This window comes from Macrobrachium nipponense, chromosome 12 (assembly GCF_015104395.2).
Source record: "Macrobrachium nipponense isolate FS-2020 chromosome 12, ASM1510439v2, whole genome shotgun sequence".
Classification (NCBI taxonomy): domain Eukaryota; kingdom Metazoa; phylum Arthropoda; class Malacostraca; order Decapoda; family Palaemonidae; genus Macrobrachium; species Macrobrachium nipponense.
In genome coordinates, this window is record NC_087205.1 from 45,683,267 (window position 1) to 45,709,396 (window position 26,130).

Below are 26,130 nucleotides of genomic sequence, written 5' to 3' on the forward strand. Positions count from 1 at the left end.
CCACTTATTACTTTCACAATAGGGCGGAAGCATATAGCAGGCGAGAAAACACACCATTTAGGGGATGTAATTGAACTGGTAGCTTAAGGAATGTTGGGAATGGGTACACTGAGAATTTGACAGTGAGGAAAAAATGGAGTGCAAGATAATGAGGTGAATACTGGCAACCAACTGGAGTTTTTTTTTTACCTTATCTCCATGGTGTGACTGTCTCAAGGGCCTGAGGAATATCAGTCGGCTGCAGTGTTTCACCATGGGACGTGGGTGAACTGGATTCTTCCACTTGGAGCAAAGTCATATGACAGTGGGCAGGACGAGCTTGGCAGGAGCTTGACTCGTGATGGTAACAAAGTGCTACTAGCCAAGATGATGCCCCGAGAGAGTGGTGAACGGCTCCTGTCACGTCTTGGGACTGAGCAGTCTTCTCAAGGATGAGGCTAGGGCAGGCAAAGGTCTAGAGTATAGGGAGGGGCGGGAGGTAGGCCGGCAGCCTGGCACTCAGGAAGCACTGCTAAATTGCTGACTGTTTGTATGGCGTGTGACTGTAGGCGGCGGTTGACATGAATGCTAGCCATGTCGGTGACTCGGTTGAGTGCAGTTGTGAGCCTAAGTTGCATCGGCAACAACTGATTAACTTGAATAGTTAATCAGTTGTTGCAGGTGCTCCTTCATGTCTTTGACCTATACGGTATGCCACTGCAAGGGTACGAATTTGCAGGGCATATTTTTACCCAGAAAGGGGGTTATTGGAGTTTTGAGGTTTTGGTACCCCAGACTGGGGTCATGTCATCAGTGGTGTCTTAGCCGGCAGCTCCCTGCTGTGATCCTGATTTCCCAGAGAAGTGATAGTACCACTGCCTTTGTTCTTCCATCTCAGAGACTTGAAATCTTGCAAACAACAATTGGGCCAGTATCAAGTTTAAAAGGGAGGGTGGGGTGTGGACAGCGAGGTGCATGTGTTCAAGTAAGAAAGAGGATGGCAATTGTCAAAAGCTGACAGAGCTGCACCTGAGGACATTGTTAATGGGTACACAGGTCGGGCGAGGATCTGACTGGAGGGCCGGGGCTGTAACGTTAAGCTGGGTCAGGGAAAGGTGCAAATTCTTATGCTACAATAGCTACTGCCCGACCGGTATTTCAACCCTTGAGGAGGATATGGGGCGTGACTGAAAAGCAATTTGCATGTGGGGCGTGACTGAAAAGCAATATATATATATATATATATATATATATATATATATATATGTATATAATATATATATAGATATATAGATATATATATATATATCTATATATATATATATATATAATTATATATATATATATACACACACACACGCTGATATACCCGGCATTGCTCAGGAAAACCAAGTAAAAGTTCAGTATTGTTTTCCTCAGATGTATTTCCCATCTGCGTGAGATCCTTCCCAGCATCGTATCTCATTTAGCTCCCTTGGGATTGTTTAGACTTTTGAGCCATTAACATAAAATTAGGAAGAGTTCACCCCTTAAATCCTAGATGATAAATGATCTGTCAAATGCCTTCTCCAAAGGAACCGATCCCTTCAGAACAAGGTCTGACCCACACATGCAAATTGCTTTTCAGTCACGCCCCATAACCTCCTCAAGGGTTGAGGAGGTTATATATATATATATATATATATATATATATATATATATATATATATATATATATATATATATATATATATATATATATATATATATATATACACACACACACGCTGATATACCCGGCATTGCTCAGGATAAAAAGGACATTCTATTCTTGATGACAACCCCTAAAGGTGGATTATGCAATCACTTTCCAAATAACTAATAACTTGGTATATTGCAATCTTAGTCATCTGGCATGGCACAGTTATATGAAAGATATTCGATTGTTAAAATTTCACACATGGTTCAGAAGGATGAAATATAATAAGAATGGAGTTTGAGATAATACATTTACATGTTATGACATAAGATACATGATAAGAATTACAACTGTTATCAGTTTTGAAGTGCCTTGTGATAAACATTTTTTGTTCTGCCGTTAGGTGTGTAAAAAAATAGATTATTGGGATTGCCAACTCTTGAACACCTTACATATAGGCGACCATGTGAAAGCACTGGCTCCTTTTAGTTTAGATCTACAACATCCAATGTTTGACCTTGTGCCTTGTTAATGCTCATTACAAAGCTCAGCTTTAAGGGGAATTGAAAGCTCTTGAACTAAAAAGGTGTGTCAGATGGGATAAGAGGAATTTGAGGTATGAACATATCCTCCCCACTTGCTTTGCCAGTCAGTATTGTAGCTTCAAAGACTCTTAGCATCATCTTTTCGATTATAAGGCGAGTTCCATTGCAAAGCTTTGGTGGCTCCAAGTTTCTCAAAAGCATAACTGGTGTGCCGATCTTAAGATTTAAGTGGAGAGATGGAAGTCCAGAGGGTGTTAAACTATTCGAGAACTCCACAGGATAGTTCACAACTTCATCTGGATAGAGAACAGTGTCAATCGACTTGCAACTGCATTTGTCGCCAGGTAGCTGCTTCAGCAGTTGCAGATTTGTGCCATCAACAGCGTCATTGCACGTGTTCTGAGCCAGTTATGATCTTTAAATTTGTTGCCCAAGTCAGGAAACACCTTAGATGTGACCTCTTGAATAACATTTATTGAATTTCGAAATGGCTAAGTGACCAGACCATCCTGTACATCAACCAGAGTCCCATTGCCAACATCCAATAACTTATTAGAAAAGGCTCCTGCTTCCTTATCACCGCTTAGTTGGATTCTCATGTTGATTTGGAGTTTTAATGTCTGCCTAAAACCTCCCATGAGCCGTGTCTTGTGCTTCAGATCGTGCAAGGGCCTGTCAAGAGCCTAAAATACCCCTTGTGGCTAATGATCACTTCAGTCCAAATTACCATCTTGCAATCACTAAGTATTTTGCCCTTAAGAGAGCCACGGCTGATGTTGCAGGTTGCCATTTCTTTCTTCGACAGGTTCAAGGGGAGTTTGAATGAAGAATGTGCAATCCTTCCACCAGTTAAGAGTAGCAGCTATTCTACTTGAAGCAACTGCTAGTGCAATGTACAGTGGACCCCCAATATTCATGTTCTTGGGATTAGCAGACTGACTCATTCGTGGATTTTTTTGGAACATATCTAAAAATCAATCACGGGAGTCCTCACTCATTCCCGAGTTTCTCTGTCGAACGTATTTATAAAATTATTTGCGGGTCCCTGCTATTCACGGATCCAAATTTTTTTGTACAGCAGTATTTTTCTATTTTCATGTTATTTACTGTATAATATGTGATATTAAATATTATAGTAATATTAAAACACACAGCACTTACCAGTGATGAATGTTGATTATAGATGATGATGATGTTATAGCTGTACACTCCTGTTGAATGACGATGAAAATAGACTGCACAGCAAAGTAGAGGAGTTACATATCCTGTGAGGGTGCCTCTTCACCTTCCTCAGGAGGTGCTTCGTTAGGGATTTTGGGAGGCACCAACTTCTTGAGGTAATTGTACATCTGCACAAACAAGGTATGATAGGGTTTCACTATTTCATTAATAGCATTGATGAAAGTTGTGGCCCTTTATTTTTATCACATGCCTTCACTGGTGTCTATACCTCCCAAAAATCCCTGATCACAGTTTAGAGAACATAAAATTTTTGAAAGGCTTGGTCTGTTGGTGGGATAGCAGTACTAAAGTACTAAAGAGGGAGGTGAGTTCTAATCCAAGAACGGCCTCCCCAGTGCAGGTGACTGCAGTTTCAGTCATGCGGTAATGGGCTGCTACTTCTCCATGACTTCTACCCTCTCTTAACATGGCAATCATATTTATTTTCTCCTCATTTGTCAGTAACTGAAAGGGCCTCTGATGCTTAGGCCCTTTGCCAGAAGCCTTAGGAGAAGCAAAACATTTAGAGGACATTTTAAAGAATAATTCTTAGTTTGTAGTAGTGCATACATACTGTACTGCACCTGCAAGATGCACAAATGAGAGAACATTGAACTGTACATATTGGGTACAGTATGCTCATTGACATTTTGTGTAAACTGTACATTTTATAAAATGTTTTGTTTTAAGATTATTTCTAAATATGATACGTATGTACATAAAGTGTTTTAAGATGATACTATGTATAAGTATGCAGAGCATATCTAAAATACATAAGACAATGGGAATAGCATAGTACATATGTTTTCGTCTGTGGTACGCAGTATTTTCATGCATACATACTAAGTATATTTTTGCGACTAAATACATGTTTTATGATGAAAAAAGATTTATTAATTTTCAAATATTACAGTTCTGTTTCAATAACATAACTGGTCTTTCGTAAAAGATGCTTCAACCAAGCTAGCTTTTTGCAAATAAACAACTCTCATGACGCCATGAAGCCTTCTTTGAGCAGTACCCAGAGGAAATGATACTCGACATGCTATTGGCTGTGGTCTGCAGAGCAGCCAATCAAGAAGCAGCATTCATTTTCCTTGTCGCTCATTGGCTTAACACTTGGCGTTAATTAGTTGAAAGCAGAGTCCCATCTTGTGAAAATGGAATTGTGGGTGTTGCGCATTTCTCTTTCATCAGCATAGAAAGTCATTGATATACGCAAACATAATCATGGGCTGCGTTTTACGTATCAGCAAATATCTGAGTGAATCATGGCGAAAATGGATCCTAAAAAGCACCCTACTACTTCTAAGGCTTCAGGCAAAGAACCTAAGATAGTGAAGACCAGGAGCAGGAGGAGGAAGGCGATCTGACTTTAGAACGCCTGTCCCAAGTTAGGAGACTGATCAATGATGTCCAGGAGTTTGTTGCAACATGAGACCCTTTTATCATCCTTACATGGAATGCTCCTGTTGGGTCTAAGGCTAGGCAAGATCAGGGAATGATTCTCAGCATAGTTTCATATCTTCATTGCATCTGACTTATAGCGGAAGTACAGACAGCTCGTGACATGGACAATGATGTCACTTATATGGGGGGCACTTAGGCGCTGCCAGCAGCTTCATCCTAACACATCTTACATCTCCCTCCCAAAATATTATGAGGAGGGTAATATTTTCAAAACTTATCATTGACAATACATTAGCAACATCAAAAACAGGCAACACGACAAACGAAATGCTCAACACTCTTAAAGAAAAACGGGGGAGACTTAGGCTCATGAGCCACTTTGTCATCAGTAGGACTGGCAGGTGGTTCAATGACCTTGAGGTGTCTTCTGTTTCTTATCGACGAACACCCACTGCCATCTAGTCTTACTGTGTGCTGTCTATGAGGCCATTGCTCGACTATAATTCCCAGCCTGTCCCAGGCCTTAGTCATCTGGTTCTGTATGGGCGTGAGCCTCCTGTCTGTGTCACTTTCAATTATCTTCTCATTTCTTTCTGCTACTTGATGTTCTCTTTTTCTAATGGATTTTCTCCAGGGGTGGTCTACCATATAGTTGAGTTTTGCAGTCGGTACACCATCGCGTAGCTGTCTCCCAGTTGCCAGTTGTGCCAAAGATTTATTTATACCCCTCAAGGGCATGTTCGGGTACTGCAGCATGGCCTATGACACCTTGTCGTTATTGAGGCTCCGAGTCCCACTGATACTTGTTCTAATTATCCTCTTTGCAGACTTAACTGCGGCCTTGGCTCTCCCATTTGACTGCGGGTAGTGGGCAGATGGTAGGTGTATGTCAACTCTCCAACTCCTGTAGAAGGCCATCATTTCTTCGCTCACTAGGTTGGTGCTGCCGTCTGTAAACAATTGTTGAGGTGCTCCCCACGAGTGAAGTAATTCCTGAGTTTTGTCATGACCTTTGCAGATGAGGTGCCATTACGGAAGTGGGCTATTTCTAGCCAGCCAGTATGCCTGTCGCAGTATGCCATGTACGTGTGTCCTTCAAGCTGAAACAGGTCCATGCCAGTCTGTTGGAATGGATACTCTGGGGCAGGGGTTATCTTCATGACTTTGGCAGGCAGTGATGGTGAGTGGGCGTCGCCCAATATGCACTGTGAATGATGATGCTGGAGGTCACCCTCGATGCCCGGCCAATAGACTGAATGTCTCACTCTTCTCAACATTCTATCTAGGCCTTGATGACCAGCATGAAGGTTGGCGGTTACCTGATGGCAGAGCCCTTTGGGGATGACAAGGCGGATGCAGGTGTTGTTGAAATAGTGTGGCCAGGTTGCCAGATGTAGATAAACGTTCCCTGACACTGTAGAAAGGCCTCAATCATGCAATTTCTTCGGGTTCCAGTCCCCTGCAGTCACTCGAGCAACTAGTAGCTGATGTGCTGGGTCATCCAGGGGAACCTCTTCAACAATTGTCTCATCTATGGTGCACTGCTCCTGTAGGTTTTCTGTGATTGCTGACAACAGCAATCATTAATTCTTCATTGAAGTTCTCATCTGTCTATCTGGCACAGTCCTCAGGGCAGGAAATCGAGAGAGGAAGTCAGCAGCATGATTTCTCTTGCCTGGTAGGTATTTGACATTGAAATTATACAACAATGTTTTCTCCTTTATACAATAATGTTTTCTCTGGGGTTGGTAACATCACCGAGACTTCTATTGCCTAGTAACTTGATTAAAGGGTGGTGATCTGTGACAATTGTCAAGTTCGGGCAGCCCAATAAGAACAGCCGCTCCTTTTTTATACACCAGGGCTCCCCCCTCCTCTGCTGCATACCCAGACTCGGCGGGTGTGAGGAAACGACTGCCACAAAACGCTGTTCTCCAACCATCTCTACAGCAGAAGGGGATTTCGACGGAGGTACAGCTGCAATATTGTTGGAGGATAACGAAGCCCACGCCCTCTTTACGCCAGTCAGTGACTGCAGCAGTTGGTCGTAGCTTGTCGTAGTAGGTGAGGCATTCCTTGGCTAACATGCAGACGGTGTTTTGCACTTCTCCTAAAGGTGCTCATCCCAATAGACCTGTTTGCCTGAGGGCTTCTTCAGTAGGTCTCTAAAGTGGGTCATGATGGGTGCTGTTGTCAAAACCATATGATGATGGGTGCTGTTGTCAAAACCATACCATGAACTGATGTCAGATATTGTGGGCTTTTGGGGCATCGAAAAACTTCTGATGGCAGATAGACAATCTTGTGAAGGCTTGTAGGGGTCCCAACCATTTATATGCACTGTATGTGAGAAAGTTATACACATGCCAAAAGGCCCATTCCGTGCTTGAATCATAGAGAAGTGTGTCGTCCACACACTTGAACTTCCTGGGTACTTCTTCAATGGTATCATTGAAACGATGTGTATATGCGTCGGAGGCAGAACAACGCTCCATTGGTGTCCTTCAGTATTGATACCTGCCCCAAGGTGTGATGAATGTAGTTCTACTTGGTGAAATCCCCAATAGGCGTTGGCCTCAGTCTTGTATGAGCAGAGGGGAATGCTGGATATCATATCGAAGGCCATAGGGGTATGGTGGGTCTCCTTTCTACAACTTGCGTAGAGCTTTTGATAGTCAACTGTACATCTTGGTTGCCCTGATTTCTTGGCCACAACCACCATAGGTGAACACCACCCTGTGGGCTCCCCAGGGGGAGCTCGCTGTAAGACCCCTATCTTGATGTCCTCCTCCAGCTGGGCTTTCACCTCTTTTTCCTAGTGCTTGGGTACTGACACAGGTGTGTGGCAGGCATAAGGAACTGCATCAGATAACAGGTGGATATAATGGGGTTCCCGTCCATTACTGGGAGAGGTTCTCTCTCGGTGTTGAAGGTTGTACTTGAAAAATGGGCTAATAAACCAGTCCTCTAATCTGGTAACATTCTCCTTAGTAGGGGGAAACAGGATGGTTGACGGTCTTACAGGTTAATCGGTTGCTTCAGCAATTGTATGGGTTGCACTTGCTGCTGTGGGGGCGGAGTCCGCGAAGGGGGCATGGTTTGGAAATGTTTCCGGCACCAGACCTAGTTTCTTGCAAGCATCCAAGGATAGATAAAAGTCAATGGAAGACTTTACAAAATACACTTACTGGGTTGTGTGCCTCCCCTTGTATTCTTTAGCACAAGAGGTCGACCCTAAACACTTCAGATGTAGGTTAGCAAAGTCTCGCAACACAAACCTGGGCAACAGTGTCTGGCACCGCTTGTACACCGGGCCACTCTTCCGAGTTGGCCAAGCATACATCGACACGAATAATGGGTTGCGGGGACGGCCCATTCGGCAGCCTTGCCTCTGCCGTTACAACAACTGCAATCACTGCATTCGCTATGTCCGATTCTGCTGCCAGACCACTGACATTTTCCCTGGCTCTCCGCCCTCTGCAACACTTCTTCAGGTGTCCGGTTTTACCACACCATGACATGTTATTTTTCTCGCGAGACATAAGGAATACCCAAGGGTATGACAAATGCCACAATTACCACAGGGGCGTGATTGTACTTTAACAGGGGCACTCTTGTCACATTTACTCGGGTTCCTCCTCACACACTCCGGCAGCAGCTGCTAGGCCAAGCCCTATTATGAAGGGCGTCGTCATTGGCGACCTCAATTGCACTGCGCATGACTCTGAGGGAGTCGATATCACGAATATCATTACACGATTGAAATACTTGCCTTTTTAGCGCTTTATCACTTAGGCCTACCATGAGCTTACGCAATAGCATATATTCAGATAAATTAGGACATGTGAATGCACAATTGGTAGCCTTTTCCGTACACTTAATAAAAAAATAATTAAAGGACTCACTAGGCTCTTGGGCCAAATAAAATAACTCTAGCCACTGCACTGCTTGATTAGAAGCTTTTACCACTAATTGCTTAACCGCATTGAATGCCCCTTCAGTAGAGAGGGCACTCTACTGGGCTTCGGTATATCTAGAATCAAGGGCATGTTGCAATATTGGGACACAATGTAGCCTTATGTGGTGAACAGCCTCATTAGGCTTCAACTTGCATAGCTGCAACCAACACTCCATTGACCGTTTCCAAGACCTGAAGGCTGCAGGGGGCACCTCAGCCTCGCACTTTCCTGGAGCTGCTGACGAAGGGATCCTTGGTTGGGGGACATTGCTACTCTGGAGTGACAATGCTGTTATGTCAGCCTGAAGATTCTGGATAGCCTGTTGCTGGGTTTGCAATCCTGCCCCTAAGGGATGCAAACGAGGGTCCTCTTGGCGGTGGTGCCATGCTGGGCTATGATTATAGCTGTAGGTCCTATTTCTTCATTCACTGCGCCATGTTGGGTCTACGGCTAGGCAAGATCAGGAAATGATACTCAGCGTAGTTTTGTATCTTCATTGCAACTGACTTACAGCAGAAGTACAGACAGCTCATGATGTGGACAGTGACGTCACTTATATGGGCGGCGCTTAGGCGCTGCCAGCAGCTTCATCCTAACACATCTTACAGCTCCTTAAAGTTTTTCAACATTCTTGGTACGGCATCGGAGCTTTATAATCAAGCCATCGCCATCACACATATGAAGAAGGACCCTCCAAAGCCTCCTGAATTGCCTGAAGTAGTTAGTGCCTCTTGAATTGCCTGAAGATGTGCCTCCTGAAGCACCTCCTGAAGGTGAAGAGGCACCCTCAGAGGAGATGTAACTCCTCTGCTTAGGTGTGCAGTCATACATGGTGAGTACCCTATTTACGTATGTTGTACTAGCTAAAATTTTTTTCATACGTACTTTGTTCATTCTCTCTCTCTCTCTCTCTCTCTCTCTCTCTCTCTCTCTCTCTCTCTCTCTCTCGTGATTTTACATACAATTGTTTCCCTTGTAAGAAGAAAACTAGATGACTTAACCTAATAACCGTTTTCTATGGGAAGCAGCTTTGGTGCCCCTAGTTGTCAGCTAAGAGTGCAGTCAGTAAACATTTATATTACTGTCTGTCAGCAAAAAGTGAAAAACACAATGCGGCAACTACTCTCCCAGCCGCGCTATATTTTGAGTGCAGGGGGGCTACGTTTGCTTATTTTCAATTTTTGAATCTTACTCCATATATTTTAACTCACATAAGTCTGTTAACATAAATAAGGCCGTTCCCTTAGACCGCTGCCACGTATTTATACGTCTGCTCTTTCCAGCCATGATAATAATAATTTATCCCTTGGATATTCTATTAACAGCCTGGCAGCATTGGAAAATAACATTCTCTTAGAACAGACACACGTGCGTTGTTTCGTGTATGGAAATTTATTCGCTGTACATGAAACTCCTTCTTTTGACGTTCTAGAATTTATAAATAATTAGGTTACAACAATTGGCAATTCAAATAATAGTTATTTCTAATCATCAGATTTTTCTTTGACAAGCCACATAATGGTATGTATTAAAGTTGTTTCCAAAAATCTCGCATTTTGCAGTCCGTATAATCCAGTCTTCGGACTGAACTTAGGTTCGTTATGAATTCACCATCATCCATGATGCATGTCTGTTTTGTACATAAAAAAATATTAAATAAAAGTAAACTGTATGGAATTCCTAAGTCATATATATGTGTGTATATATATATATATATATATATATATATATATATATATATAATATATATATATATATATATAATATATATACGTATATATTATGTTAAGAGACAGATGAGGGCGACGGCCAGTAGGTCACATCAGCGGAAACATTGTAATTCATTAAAATTCTTTATTTCCTGCGTTTCGTAATAACTTTATTACATCATCAGGGAATCTTAGATAAATAAAATGATTTTAAAAATTACTTTAAAAATTACTCTAAAATTCAACAGCATTTACAAATTACAACACAGAATAAAAAAAATACACACACACAGGAATAAAAGCAAGACCAAAGACCGCTAATTAACCTTATGCAAGGAAGGCAAAAAACAGAATGACAATACATAAATAAAAGTTAACTCAGGTACAGTTGTGTGGAGGAGGCCTGGGTAATTAACTGGGGAACCAATTGTTTTATAAGTAATGATTCAAGGATGGTCAGTTCATATACATTGCTTGTTTGGCCTATAAAAAGCTATGTATGTTTCTTAACAAACAATTCGCTAATGTCGCCAAACCCTGTACAATTTGTGAAAAAGTTTTTCACAGATTGTTCATAAATTTATGGTACCATTAATCCGAAATTAATCCCAATAAACCCACAAATGATCGGTTCCTTTTTCAGATATAAAGATTGATTAGGCCCTCTTTTGACCTCCAACGTGGTATATAAGTATACTTGCCCTAAGCGTAACTCTGGGACATATGTTGGATTCACGAAGAGGTTACTGCAGGTCAGAATCAACTCTCATCGGGGATTAAGTTTCCGTACTGGCTGTAGGCTCTCCAACTCTGAACATTCTAACATAAGAAACCACTCACAAAATTGTAAAATATATATCGAAAGAAGCGATTTCCATAGCATAGGGCAAACTAGCAATGTATATGAACTGCCTATCCTAGAATCATTACTTATTAAAAACTGATTCCCCAGTTAAATATCCAGACCTCCTCCACACAACTGTACCCGAGTTAACTTTTATTTATGTACTGTCATTCTGTCTTCTGCCTTCTTTGCATAAGGTTGGTTAGCAGTCTTTGGTCTTGCTTTTGTTTCTGTGTGTGTGTGTGTGTGCTTTTTTTTTATTTGTGTTGTAATTTGTAAATGTTTTTGAATTTTAGAGTAATTTTTAAAGTAATTTTATTTATTATCTAACAGATTCCCTGAGAACGTAATAAAGTTATTGGCGTCTAATCCATAGTTTTTTAGGCCACTGAGATAAATATTGATGTTCCTGATCCCCTTTCATTCCTTGTTCAGCCCCGATAAAAGTGGGGGTGAGGAGGGGTGGGAAGGGGGTGACATGTAAAAGAACCAAAAATGAGATATTAGTAAGTAATCCATAGTTTTCAAGGTCGCTGAGATGAATAGTAAAACTTCTGATACCGTTTAAATCCATGTTTAGCCCAGATAGTAAGTGGGGTGAGAAGTGGGTGACATGTAAAAATAACTGAAAATTACAGATAGTAGTTTTTAAGGTTTTATGACATGAAGAGTGACAATCCCAATGGCCTTCAAGTCAAGATCAGCCCCCGATAAGAAGAGGGCTTGAGAACGGGTGAAAAATAAAAGGTAAAAATTGATGGATATTATTGTCTCATCCACAGTTTTTGAGGTCACTAGGATGAATAGACACTCATCATTCCCTTCAAGTCCAAATTCAGCCCAATAGGAATTGGGTTGAGAAGTGGTGAAATATAAAATGTCAAAAATGCTGGGCAATTCCACTGAAGCAACAATCTTAACAGGAGAGAGAGCGAGAGAGAGAGAGAGAGAGAGAGAGAGAGAGAGAGAGAGAGAGAGAGAGAGATAGAGGGGGTTTGGGATTAGAGAGAGATTTTATCAGTTGCCATTCATATATATATATATATATATATATATATATATATATATATATATATATGTGTGTGTGTGTGTGTGTGTGTGTGTGTGTGTGTGTGTGTGTATGTGATTATGTAGTATGTATGTGATTTATTATATATGTGTTGTGAGTATGATGTATGTATATATATATATATATATGTATGTTTCATGTATGTATGTATGTAGTATGTATGTAGGTATCGTATGTATGTTATGTAATAATAGATATATAGATAGATATATATATAATATATGATATAGATCTAGAGATATTATACGAGTATATATAATAGCTATATATATATATAAAGATAGGATAATATATAGAGAGATATATATATATATATTTATTTTATAGATATTATTATATCTATTAATATATATATATATATATATTTTAACATATATATATCTATATCTATATATATTATATATATATGATATATATATCTATAGATATTATATAATATATATAATACATATATATAGATCTAATTATATAATATTATAAGAATATATAATCTATATATATATAATATAGATATATATAATATATATTAGATTATATTCCATATATATATATATTAATATATTCTAGAGAATATCTATATAATATATATAGATATATATAATATATATTAGATATTAATATATTATATATATTATAGATATATATATATATATAATAATAATAAAAAGGATGGAGAAAAGCCAGCGTAGCATCATACATGTATTTTCCAAATTTTCGAGACTTTGGGTCTCATCATCAGGGCTGTAAAATATACAAAATATACAAATTAAAAAAGGCTCAGTATTAATATTAATAAAAACGGAACAACATAAAAGTTAAATATAATAATTTAAAAAATGAACTAGAAAAAAATATATATATAAAAAATTAAAAAGTTAAGAATGCTTAAGTTAGTACCTATCTCTATGGAGTTAAAAATCTGAGTGACATTGTCTGGTTTGGAAAGGAGGACGTCAACTATGCTATATATAGAATTGTAGAAGAAGTCTGACCATTTAATGGGGGCACAAGCTGTTTGATTGTTAACGACTCCAAAACAGAGAGAGAATAGTCATTGGGCGCTTGGGTGACAATGCGAAAATCCTTATATGAAAATGATGTTTTACATTTATTGCAATGTTCTCGTATGTTGGAAAATTCTTTCGTTTTCAAAGTACATCCCGTACGGTGACTGACTCCGAGATGAGAATCGATTCTGACTTTGAGCAATCTTTTGGTGGCTCCCACGTATTTCCCGATCTTACATTTCGGGCAAGTAAAGCAATATACCACCAAAGATCGCATCAAAGCCGGAAGTTTATCTTTGTGGGAGAACAAAGAACCCAGAGTTTTAGGATTTTTTGCTACTAACTTAAGATTCACAGCCGGAAAAGTTTTCTGAATGACTTTTTGTATTTGCACCTTAAATGCATTAGACTGAATGAAAGGTATCGAGGCATATATTAATAGTTTAGGCACGTTCGGCACAAGTTGACGTGGCTGAAATTTATCCTTTAAAAAGTTATTGACATATTTCAAGAATAAGGCTGGAGGATACGAATTGTTTTTAAAAAACTGAAGTAAAAATTGGAGTCAGTCACCGTACGGGATGTACTTTGAAAACGAAAGAATTTTCCAACATACGAGAACATTGCAATAAATGTAAAACATCATTTTCATATAAGGATTTTCGCATTGTCACCCAAGCGCCCAATGACTATTCTCTCTCTGTTTTGGAGTCGTTAACAATCAAACAGCTTGTGCCCCCATTAAATGGTCAGACTTCTTCTACAATTCATATATAGCATAGTTGACGTCCTTCCTTTCCAAACCAGACAATGTCACTCAGATTTTTAACTCCATAGAGATAGGTACTAACTTAAGCATTATTAACTTTTTAATTTTTTATATATATATTTTTTCTAGTTCATTTTTTAAATTATTTATATTTAACTTTTATGTTGTTCCATTTTTATTAATATTAATACTGAGCCTTTTTAATTTGTATATTTTGTATATTTTACAGCCCTGATGATGAGACCCAAAGTCTCGAAAATTTGGAAATACATGTATGATGCTACGCTGGCTTTTCTCCATCCTTTTTATATTAAATCTACGGCGTTCCAGATGCCCCAACCTTCCTGCGTATAATATATATATATATATATATATATATATAATATATATATATATATATATAATATATATATATAGATATATAGATATATACATATATATATATATATACATATATATATATATATATAATATATATCTATATATATATATATATATATATATATATATAGATATATATATAGTATATATAATCTATATATCATATATATACTATATATATATATATATATATATATATATATCTATCTATATATATACTATATATATATATATATATATATATATATATATATATATATATCATATATAGATATAATAAAATATATATATATATATATATATATAGAAATATATCCTATATATCTATATATAGAGATATAGAATCTTGGGAATAGAGGATATATCGATACATAATAAGTATTAAGAGAGAGATAGACTATTATAGAATATGATATCGAGAAGACGATTAGAGAACGATAGAGATATTTATATAGAGAGATATATATAGTATGCTATCGATATATAGAGAGAGAAGAGAGATATAGAGAGAGAGAGAAGACGATAATATATATATATATATATATATATAATAATCTACCAAGATATATATATATATACTATATATATAAATATATATATATTATATATTACAAGAGTATTAATATATATATATATATTATGGGAAGGGTTCTCATTAAAACTGGATGGTAACTAGCAGAGTCATAGATTAATAAAGTTACAGGGTTTCAATGGTAAACACTCCTAATTATCAAGTATCCATGAAAAATGGATACTCTATACTGAGGACTGGTTATCCTTGAAAGCTTGTAACATCTCTGAATACATAACTCAGCTAGCTACCATCCTTTTATATATATATATATATATGTATGTATAATAGTACATATGTATAACTGAATCACGAAAGTTTGGAACGTGATAAATCCATAAATAAAGGTTATTTATTTTCCCTTCGTGTCTTATACCTTTATACCTTTATTTAGTACACACATACACACACACACACACACACACACACACACACACCACACACACACACACACACACATATATATATATATATATTATATATATATTGATCTGGATTACGTCGATGGCTCCTGCAACGGATGTTTTTTCATGACCAAGCCTAATGCAGAGACCAATCAACTTAATCAGATACAAAAAACTGGGGGGTCGGCTGAAGGCCAAATACAAGTTAAGGGAAAAATCGTAAGGGAACTCCAAGAGTTGAATTTACAGGAAAATATATTTACACCTTAGCATTACTTTACTGATTTCAAGGCGCCAATAAGGATGCTAACTACCCTCACATAAGGCAAAATACTGTAACAATTGCTGGGAGCAATGAGCATGTGCCCAGTTGTGAGATAATTCGCAGCGTGCAATTTCTGGCCCAGAGCAGAAGGAATTTGCAGTAGACCTGCAATATAAACATCATATAAATACATATGCGGCAAGGAGGGTGGGTGGGGGGGTGTCGGATATGAGCTTAACATAAATCGTAAGAAAGACTGAATTACTGCTCAACTCTCTACTTTACTGAAAATGGGAGGAATTTAATACAGTCACTTTGCTAAGGAACCACAGTTCTTATCAAAGGATCTCTCTAAGGGAAACACAGCTGTGGGGTGAATTAATCATTATGTAGGGTTGCACAAGCACTGATAAAAAAAAAATTAAATATAAATAGGTTGCAATAAAAATTTCCATACTCTACCTATTCATCCTAAGATATTGCTTCGTGGGAGTGCAGGCGAAGGGAGTCGACTTCTTTAAGGTGTTAGTTAGGGCATGGAGCTGCCACGCGGGAGCATACAGACCTGGGAGTTGAAAGTGGGGGCGGGGAGAAAGGAGTTCGTAAGGCTTTGGGCTCTGAACTCGGGCACCCTGGGGAAGGAGTGAGAGCAAGTTGCAACATGCTCTCTCCGGGCAGTTTCCAGTTTTATTAATACGGAAAGCAGCAGCAAGAAAAAGGAACAAAAGACGGTTGGGATGCACAAGATAGAGAAAGAAAAGGAGACTCAGGGGCGTTTGCTTCATGAAACATTACTTTAAATGGGAAGGCAAAGGGAGTCCATAGCATCTCCCCTTCTTGAAGAGTCACTTCAACGAAATGGCGAGGATAAAAACTTTGCTTTCGCCATGAGATAATTCTCTTTCTCTCCCCTCTGAGGCACTTAAGCTAATGTACTTTGTTACGGTCATTTAACACTAACATTACACTTACTGACTCGTAACCACTAGTTATACATATGACAATTTGCCCCTAGGCTTTTAAAAGATACGCTCTACTCACTAATAATTTATTTAAGGTCCTCTCGGGAAAGTCCCTTACGTATAAGTGAACACAAACACAAGCAAAGTAAAACTAATTGTAATAAATTGAAAATTATACTAAATGTTATCTTACCTAGACATATTATTCTCAAAGATTAGCTAATAAATTTAACAATTATTTTAAAGAAATAGAGAATAACAAATTGTAAAATCTAAGTAAGCATATAAATCCATCTTACTGAATTCTTCTTAATTTAACCTTATCCTAATGAGTTAGTAATAACTTTGCTCTATTGAATATGAACGCTATTTCAGTGTTAGCTTTTCATGCGGTTAATTTGCCCTGAGGGGGCATTACAAATGCGCGTCCGCACGGTTGTTAGGGGCCCTGTGGTTACATAGTTTAACTCTAGTCCGGTGCCAGGTGAGTAGAGACAAACACTAAAAAATAAGAATGAACTAAATAGTGACTCTTGGTCGATACAAACAAACATATATAATAGAATACTGGGGATGATAGAATACAAATATAAATACAAGATGAATAAAAAAGAAGACGAAAATAAATGAGGCACTGCTTTAATAATATCGCCTTAGTAGGCCAAGTAAATAATATTTTCTGGTGGCTCATGTGTGTATTAAAACCCCTTTAACTAATTTGGTGCCAGAGGTGGCACTTAGTATGGGAAGTCTGGGGACTTCTTAAAGGGTATTGCTAGAAGCTCGCAAATGCCAGAACAGAAAGCTTCAGGTTTTCTGTTCCCTCGTGCTGGACCCATGGGCTGCAGCAGTAGATACCTTCCAGCACTCATGGGACAACCTAAGTGTGTACACTTTTCCTATGTTTTGTCTGATTCACAAGGTGATCAACAGGGCAATGATCACCCCGAATCTCAGAATGACCCTGGTGGTTCCCAAATGGCCATATTCCATATAGTATTTGGACCAACTAGCTTTACTTTTTGAGGCACTGAGAGAGACTATCCCCCCCTCCGGTATAACCTTCTGTGTCAACCACCTGTAGTACAGTACCGCCAGTCAGTGGAATCCCTTTCACTTTATGGCTAGAGACTATCCAGCATCTCTTGTGAATGAGAGGTTTTTCTCGCCACACAGCGACAGAGATGTCTTGATACCTACATCAGTCCTCTGCATCTGTGTACCAGGGAAAATGAGCCATCTTCTGTGGTTGGTTTCATAGATGGGGTCTCTCATCAGGTAGTGGACTTTCTCATCTTTCTTTGCCAAGAGAAGCTTCTCTATATCTCAGCTGTCATAGGATACAGGGCTGCCCTGGGCATAGTCCTGTGCCTGAAAGTCATTGATATCTCCTCCTCACCGGAGATTTCTTTGCTGATGAGAAGCTTGGAAAGGTCTTGCCCTCCCAGGGAACTGAGGCCCCTTGTGTGGGATGTGATCTCATTCTTAGGGGCCTGACTCATGTGCTGTTCAAGCCTTTACGAGTCATCCAACAGGGTTCTGACCCTCAAGACTGTTTTCTTGCTTGGCTGGCATCAGAGAAGAGGGTAGGTGATCGTCATGGACTTTCCTTCAATGCTAAACACTCGAGAGGATGGGGACCCATTTTGTCATGGATTTCGTAGTGAAGATTCAGAATTTGTTGGTCCCTGATGCTAGGTTCGAGTCCTTCTTGATCTCCTTCCTAGAGGACTTTGCTGACAATGATCCAGACGAGATGCTACTCTGTCGTCTGCCTTTTAGGTGCTGTGGCACTATCTTAAGAGGATTCGACATCTCTGGTCTGAGTTTTGACAACGCTTTGTTAGCACTGGCTCGACCAAGAAAGAGGTGTCCAGGCACAGCATCTCCTTCTGGCTTTGTGAGGTGATCAAAGAGATGTACTCTGCATCTGGTGAGGAGGACACCAGTATATTCCAAGTGAGAAACCACAAAGTGAAGGGCATTGCTCTGTCCCTCACATTCAGGAAGAATTCGTCGGTTCCCCAGGTAATAAAGGTGTTGTCGTACCAGACCACCTTCACCCCTTTTTACCTTGTGGACATTTCCCACAAGTCTTTTTCCTTGGGTCCTGTGGTGGCTGCTCAACAAGTTGTGTAGCTTACCTGGCTCCCCCAGTGGGAGAGATTGCATCTTGCCTAAGGTGTTCAATTGTTGAAGAGAGTGTGTGTGTGTAAGTGACTAGCCTCCTCCCTTTCTCTTTCCCTAACCTTCATCTTCCCTGTGGGCAGAGGGGAGGTTAATGAGTCATTACATGCTGGACCGGAGACTGATGTAGGTGAGCTGTGCAATGGAGCACCCTTTCTATTATCTAAATTCTTTAGTTCAATACAAGCGAGTCCTTCCATCTCTCTAACAAGGAAGAGAGGGCCTGACAATAAATCAAAGCCGTTAGTTGTATATAGCTTTATTGTCACTAACTCTTAGATTCAGCCTAACCTTTTTTGAATTACTGTTGCTTACACACCCATTCATTTGAATGGGTCCAGAAGTCTGACAGTTGAGCATACCTATGTTCAACATGTCAGAGGCAGTGACTCCTTCCTCTGCTATACACAACCAGGAAGAAGGACCAGGTGTGGTGAACTACCAGTCAGTTCAGAAGCTTACTCAATTTCCTCCCACCCAGGAATAAAGCCTTCCTCATGTAAAGAACCAATGGTTTGTATATTGCATAGGAACAAATGACAAATTTTTAAAGTAATTTGTATTTTTCCTAACTATGTACCCTTAGGTCTTTACAAATACTGCCTACCTCATCCCACTCTCATTCTGATACTTGGGCTGAAAGGCAAAGTGATTACTTACCATCCAGGTGGGCGGGACTCCCACCAGGGATGGGGACTCCCACCAGGGATGGTAGTTAACCACCTAATCACCTTGTTTAAGAGTTAAAATGGTCGTTTTCCAGCTAGCATATTTCTTACGTAAAGGCCTCTGGTTTATGTATAATTAGGAAAAATACAAATTACTTGAAAAGAATGAGTCTTAAATTTTAAAGATTACAGCGTTCTTGGAAAATGGGATATCCAGCGGTGTTTCCTAATAATTCCAATTAAAGTTCCAGCAGATCGTCAATAGGTTCCTTTGTGAATAGTGATACCACATCAAAAGCCTTTATTTCTATGTATGTATATATGTACAGTATATATATTTATTATATATATTATAGTATATATATATATATATATATATATATATATGTAATATATATATATATATATATATATATATATATACATATATATATATATATATATATATATATATATAGTTATTATATATATTATGATATATATATATTATATATATATATATATATATATTATACATATTACATATATATAATATATATATTATTATATATATATATATGATATATATTAGATATATAGTATACTGATGACAGAGAGAGAGAGAGAGAGTATTTTCCTTTATAGTAATTATTATATGATCACCATTTTCCTTATTTTATGCATACATTTCTGTTGTTATAAGCAAACCCCAAATTACTTGCAGATACAAGGAATCTACCACCAAGAAGAACTACAAGGATATGTCTTAGATCTGTTAATTGTCAAGCTAGACATCCAAACATCAGCCATCCAGGGACCAAGCAAGAGTGGTGGAGACATAGGAGCATACTTATCTAGTTTTTGTAACTGGCAAAAGGAACGGAACCCCGAGGGGGAGGAGACTCCCGAGCATTGGGATCATGCTATTATGCTCTCAGGGTAAAGGATATAGATGAGTAGAAATTTCTTATGATAGCCTGCATTACATCATCAACTCAAAATTAAACAACTTTAGAGCTACAAATCTATGAAAGGGGTGACACGCCTGAAAATATAGAATAACGTTGACATCCACTTCAAAGGAATTTCAACCTATCTACTTTCCCTCACAGATAAACCCAAAAAGGAAGGAGTTCAGACTATTGGATTAATTTTCACAATATGACTTGTTTTTATAAAAGATTAATGGAATGATATCTCTTAAGCCTCAAATTAAGCTAGCTTTGTTCCAGCACAGGATCTAGCTCCTAGCCCACAAAATTAAATCATAAGTGCATTCTAATCATTCTTGGGAATCTAAATATTAGATTTCTCCAGGACATTGATTTTTCCAACTCACTAATGAATTTAAGATAATTCCAGGTGTGCTTAGGTGTTCCAGCATCGAAGGTGAGTGATGTAATGGAGCTAAAAGTTTAGCAGTAGCTACTGTTCGCTGGATAGGCTGATGAATCTGATAATTACGAAACTAACTGATTGGAAGAACTCAAGGTGTAGTTACCATTTGCTGGAAAGATAGGCGAATCTGCTTCTTGCAAGATTAATGCTAAAAGTTATTGTTTGCCACAGTGATAGGCGAATCTAATAATTATATGGTTAATGCAAATTGTTAGAAGTAAAGTTATAGCTATCGTTTGCTGAAGATATTTGTTGAATCAGGTAAGTCAAGGTTATTACCAACTGCAAAAAGTTCAGTTGAGGCAACTGATAGCTGGAAGACTGCAGGAATCGAATAACAATTATAAGGTTAACACTAACTGAATTTTTTTTGACGTGTAGTTACTGTTTGCTGAAAAGATGGCTGAATCTGTACCTAGGTCAACACGTATTGTAAAAATTTCACATGAAACTAGTCTTTGCAAGAAACATTTCTAATTGTTAATGCTTACTTGTTGCTATTGTCTACTGAGAATATTGTTTAATCTGGTAACTGGAAGGTTTGTAATAAATACAACTGTAGCTACATTTTACCGAAAAGATGGGGGAATATGGTCATGAAAATATTAACAGTTAGGCCTTGTTCACACGAGGCGGAAACTGCTGCGGCAAAAGCGGATGGAAAAAATGGTGACCGTACGCATTGTGGTGGTTACTCGCGCTGTTCATTCAGTATTATAATATGGAATATGGAAGTGGAGGAAATAACAGGTTTACGGTATGTTCAAAAGACTGTACCTAAAACTGAGAAAATATAAGCCCAGATTCTTCATTTATTTCAGAATGACCACAAAATAATTTGACGATTAACTTACACTGAATAAGGATAATAGTTTATCAAATAACGTAATGAAGAGCGTATTCATTTATATGTGATTATGAGTACACACTCATATAATGTATATATATATATATATATATATATATATATATATATATATATATATATATATATATATATACATGTGTGTGTGTATAAATATATATTTGTAAAATATATAAATTATATATATATATATATATATATATATATATATATATATATATATATTTTGTATATATATATAGTATTATATATAATATATAATATATAGTATATATATATATATATATATATATATATATGATATATATTTTATATATATATATATGTATAATATATGTATATATATGTATATATAATATAGTGTGATATATATATAATATATATATATATATATAATATATATATATATTACACACATAATCACGTGTGGAATAGAAATAAATTTCTGACCCCCACATCAGGAGGTTCGAAACCAGTTCTTTTAAATGAAAAATCTGGGTTCGATCCTGATGTGAGCCAGATATATATATATATATATATATATATATATATATATATAATATATATATATATATATATATGTGTGTGTGTGTGTGTGTGTGTGTGTGTGTATATGTATATATATATATATATATATACATATATATATATATATATATATATATAATATAATATAACAGCATACAGCAGGGTTCAATAAACACATAAAAAAGCCATATTTATTTATAATAGACTTTTGCACATTTTCTATGAACATCCTCAATCTGCAAGAATAACCTACAATTCGTTAAACTTTACAAAAAAACTATTGTAAAAATAAGGTTGAGAGAAAAAAAATGACAAGAATTAGAATTAATACAATTTGAAAAGTATACAGTAAAAAAGATGGTGATCTACAAGAATTAAAATTAATACAACTTGAAAAGTATACAGTAAAAAAGATGGTGATCTACACATGAAAAGCTTCGATGTAGAACCTCTTTTTACAAAAGTGCTTCCGAATGAAACCATCAATATTATTTTAGACAGGATATTTTTTATAACGATCATATAATTTTTCATGGTTTTAATAGACAACCCTTTAAGACATTTCTTGAGCTTGCTGTGCAAGACTTAATGTTTGTTTTTAATGGTCAACTCTTTTCGCAGGTCGATGGATTTGCCATGTGCTCCCCATTGGGACCTGTGTTTGCTAATATTTTTATGTCCTTTTTAAAAGAAATCTTTTTAATTATCTGCCCGGATGTGTGTAAACCTGTCTATTATAGATGATATGTTGATGACACATTTGCGCTATTCAAGGAACCCTGGCATAGAGATGTTTCTGGACCCTATCAATAGTCAACATGAAAATATGAAATTTACCATGGAAAAGGAAAACAGTAACTCTTTACCCTTTTTAGATATCAATGTAAGTAGTGACAATGGTGAATTGACTACGTCTGTGTATAGGACAAAATCAGACACTGGGCTTGCAAACAATTTCTATAGTTCATGCTTCAAGAACTGTATACTCAATTCCATTTAAACTTTGGTTTATAGGGCTCTTCGTTATTGTTCGAGTTGGTCTCTATTTCACAATGAGATTTTGTTTTTAGTAAAATTTTTCTTACAGAACTCCAATCCTGAAAATATGGTTTTTAGTCATTAACAGACTGCTGTCACAACATTTCTCCAATCCGGCGCCCTCTTATAATGTCTTAAAGGAAACAATATATACCACAATCCCATTTATCTCTGACAACAAGTTTTCATCCAAATTTGAACAAATAATCGAAAATAAGTTTGGCTGCCTTAAAATGCAATTAACTCCAATATACTATATATACGTACATAAATACCTAGGGGAAGTACAAAACTGAAGATGGTAACGCGACCTTCAGGAAATCTTTAATCAACTCACAAGACAATTGCAAAAATTAACTTGGGCACTAAATTAAACTCTGAACTACAAAAAGTAGGAGCAAAAGTCTAACTATCGCCAGACAGCTAGAAAGATAATCAAATGAAAGTCTGAAATTGTTAATTAAAACTCGACACAGAAGAAGACGGACTGTCTAGAACAAGATCCCGGGAAACTGAACCATTCCCACAAGTGAAAAAAAAAAAAAAAATAAATAAATAAAATAAAAGGGACACTTCTCTATATCCTGACATTATTTCCACAAAAATTGAATAGTCGTGCAATAAGTCAATTAGTCTTTTCAACACATTAAACACCATGTCCATTATCAATACTAGGTAATAATCCGGTTCACAGAGGCCGACAAAGCGACAATTCAAAAGAGTTTCTGTCAGAAAGAAGCATAATTCTTATGAACACACTTGTCATAATAATTAAAAAGAAATAACAAATCTCATAAAGAGGACAGTGATACATTTCACCAACAGTTGATACTAATTTCTCACGAATCTCTCATGAGAAAGAAAGGCTTTCTGCCACTTTACACTTCATCTCAAATAGTTCGAAATGCTGAAAAGGAATTCATTAATGAAAGTTCCAACAACTCTCACCTCTGATGTCCATGATCATAATTTCGTGTGGCTATCACGCACCCTTCATCTTCAAGGAAAGGCTGGGCGAATAATGCCCAAAAAAGGTTACGATACAGGGGAGGTAAAACGTGATGTACAAACGAACAAGAATCTCGTAAAACTAATCTTTATCTACTACGTCATGGGTAATAACACATCATTTCTTTCACAATTCCTGATCTACACATAATAGAGTTTTCTACATTTTATGTTCTTGTTATGAAGGTAATCTATTTCAAATAACACTTATCTCTCACTGGTTCCGCCCACAGAAACAAACGCACACACGAACACAACGTTTGTGTAAATGTGACCCAATGAGACAGTAGATTCTCATACCAAGAACATTGATATCTATTATTTCAAAGAATTTCATTGTTCACCACATTTGTCTATCAACTGTAGGTCAACAAAAAGTGTGATTTAAATACATAACATATGTTTATATATATAACATACATACATACATAGTACATATATATGTAAGGGGATCTCCTGCCCTTACAAAATTATGCGAAATGCTACATGCTTGGATTATATTCTCAACAAAAAGCGTGTTAACATTGACAGGTCTGTGGAATAGACGCCATTTATATATATATATATATATATATATATATATATATATATGATATATATATATATATATATATATATATTATATATATATATATATATTGTCACCTCTACGATGAAATATCTCAGGTCTTAAGAAAATTTTTAACGTACCTTAGCTTAGCATCTTACCAACAAACCATTATTACTCAAATGGTGACAAAGAAAACACTGCTCACGTATTTATCTATAATATAATACCAATAATCCAACCATTACGTAAACTAGATATCAAAACACCAACACGAACATTAATTAAATATTCCACAATATAGTTACGACTTACGGTACTGAATAGCAAGTAAGAACAATATAACAATCACAACTGTCACTGTTAGTAATTGGAAGTATACTCCTACTTCATCCCGATAGTTAAGGTCCGAAGAAAGGTTTGAAAATACAAAAGCAAGGAGCACAGAGTGGAAGTAGGTTGCGCGGTCAAGAGATGACGCTGAAGCAAAAGAGACTGAAATACTAAAATAAGGAAAAGGTACACATGGTTGAAATAAAATATATACAATATATACGTATATGTATAAAGAGAGAGAGTGGCAATTCGTCATAATATATATATATATATATATATATATATATATATATATATATATATATATATATATATATATTATATATATATATATATACAGTAGTACCTCGAGATACGAAATTAATCTGTTCAGAGGCGCCCTTCGTGTCCTGAGGTTTTCGTATCTTGGACCACATTTTACATGTAAAATGGCTAATCCGTTCCAAGCCCTCCAAAAACACCCAAGTAAATTTCATAATAAAGCTAAATTGACCTATAAACAATGAAATACTACAACAATTTGGACCATTCAAACATCTAAATTAATAACAAAATGCAAAATAACCTGTAAATAAAGTGTATTAGTGTACGTGGTATACAAGAAATACTGTACGTAAAATGTGGAAGCTTACCTTTCGAGTGAGGCTATCTCCGAAAGTGGCGGCAGAGGAGGAGGAGGACAAACGATTGCACTTAATGAAAAGCGGCTAGAACATCCTTAATTTCTGCCTTTTTTTTTTCTTTTTTTAATTTTTTACTTTTTTTTTTACTTTACGTAGGTTTTTTTTCAGCTCCTTTTTTTG

The 26,130-nt window shown here is 37.0% G+C and overlaps 1 protein-coding gene across 1 annotated transcript in view; it reads left to right on the plus strand.

The window, feature by feature from the left end:
- LOC135224511 (uncharacterized) overlaps positions 1-26,130 on the plus strand; it is a 475,768-nt gene that overhangs the window by 213,921 nt on the left and 235,717 nt on the right. Inside the window, exon 8 of the mRNA XM_064263554.1 lies at positions 20,332-20,546. Within this exon, the coding sequence (XP_064119624.1) occupies positions 20,332-20,546 (215 nt within the window). The remainder of the gene's footprint in view (positions 1-20,331; positions 20,547-26,130) is intronic.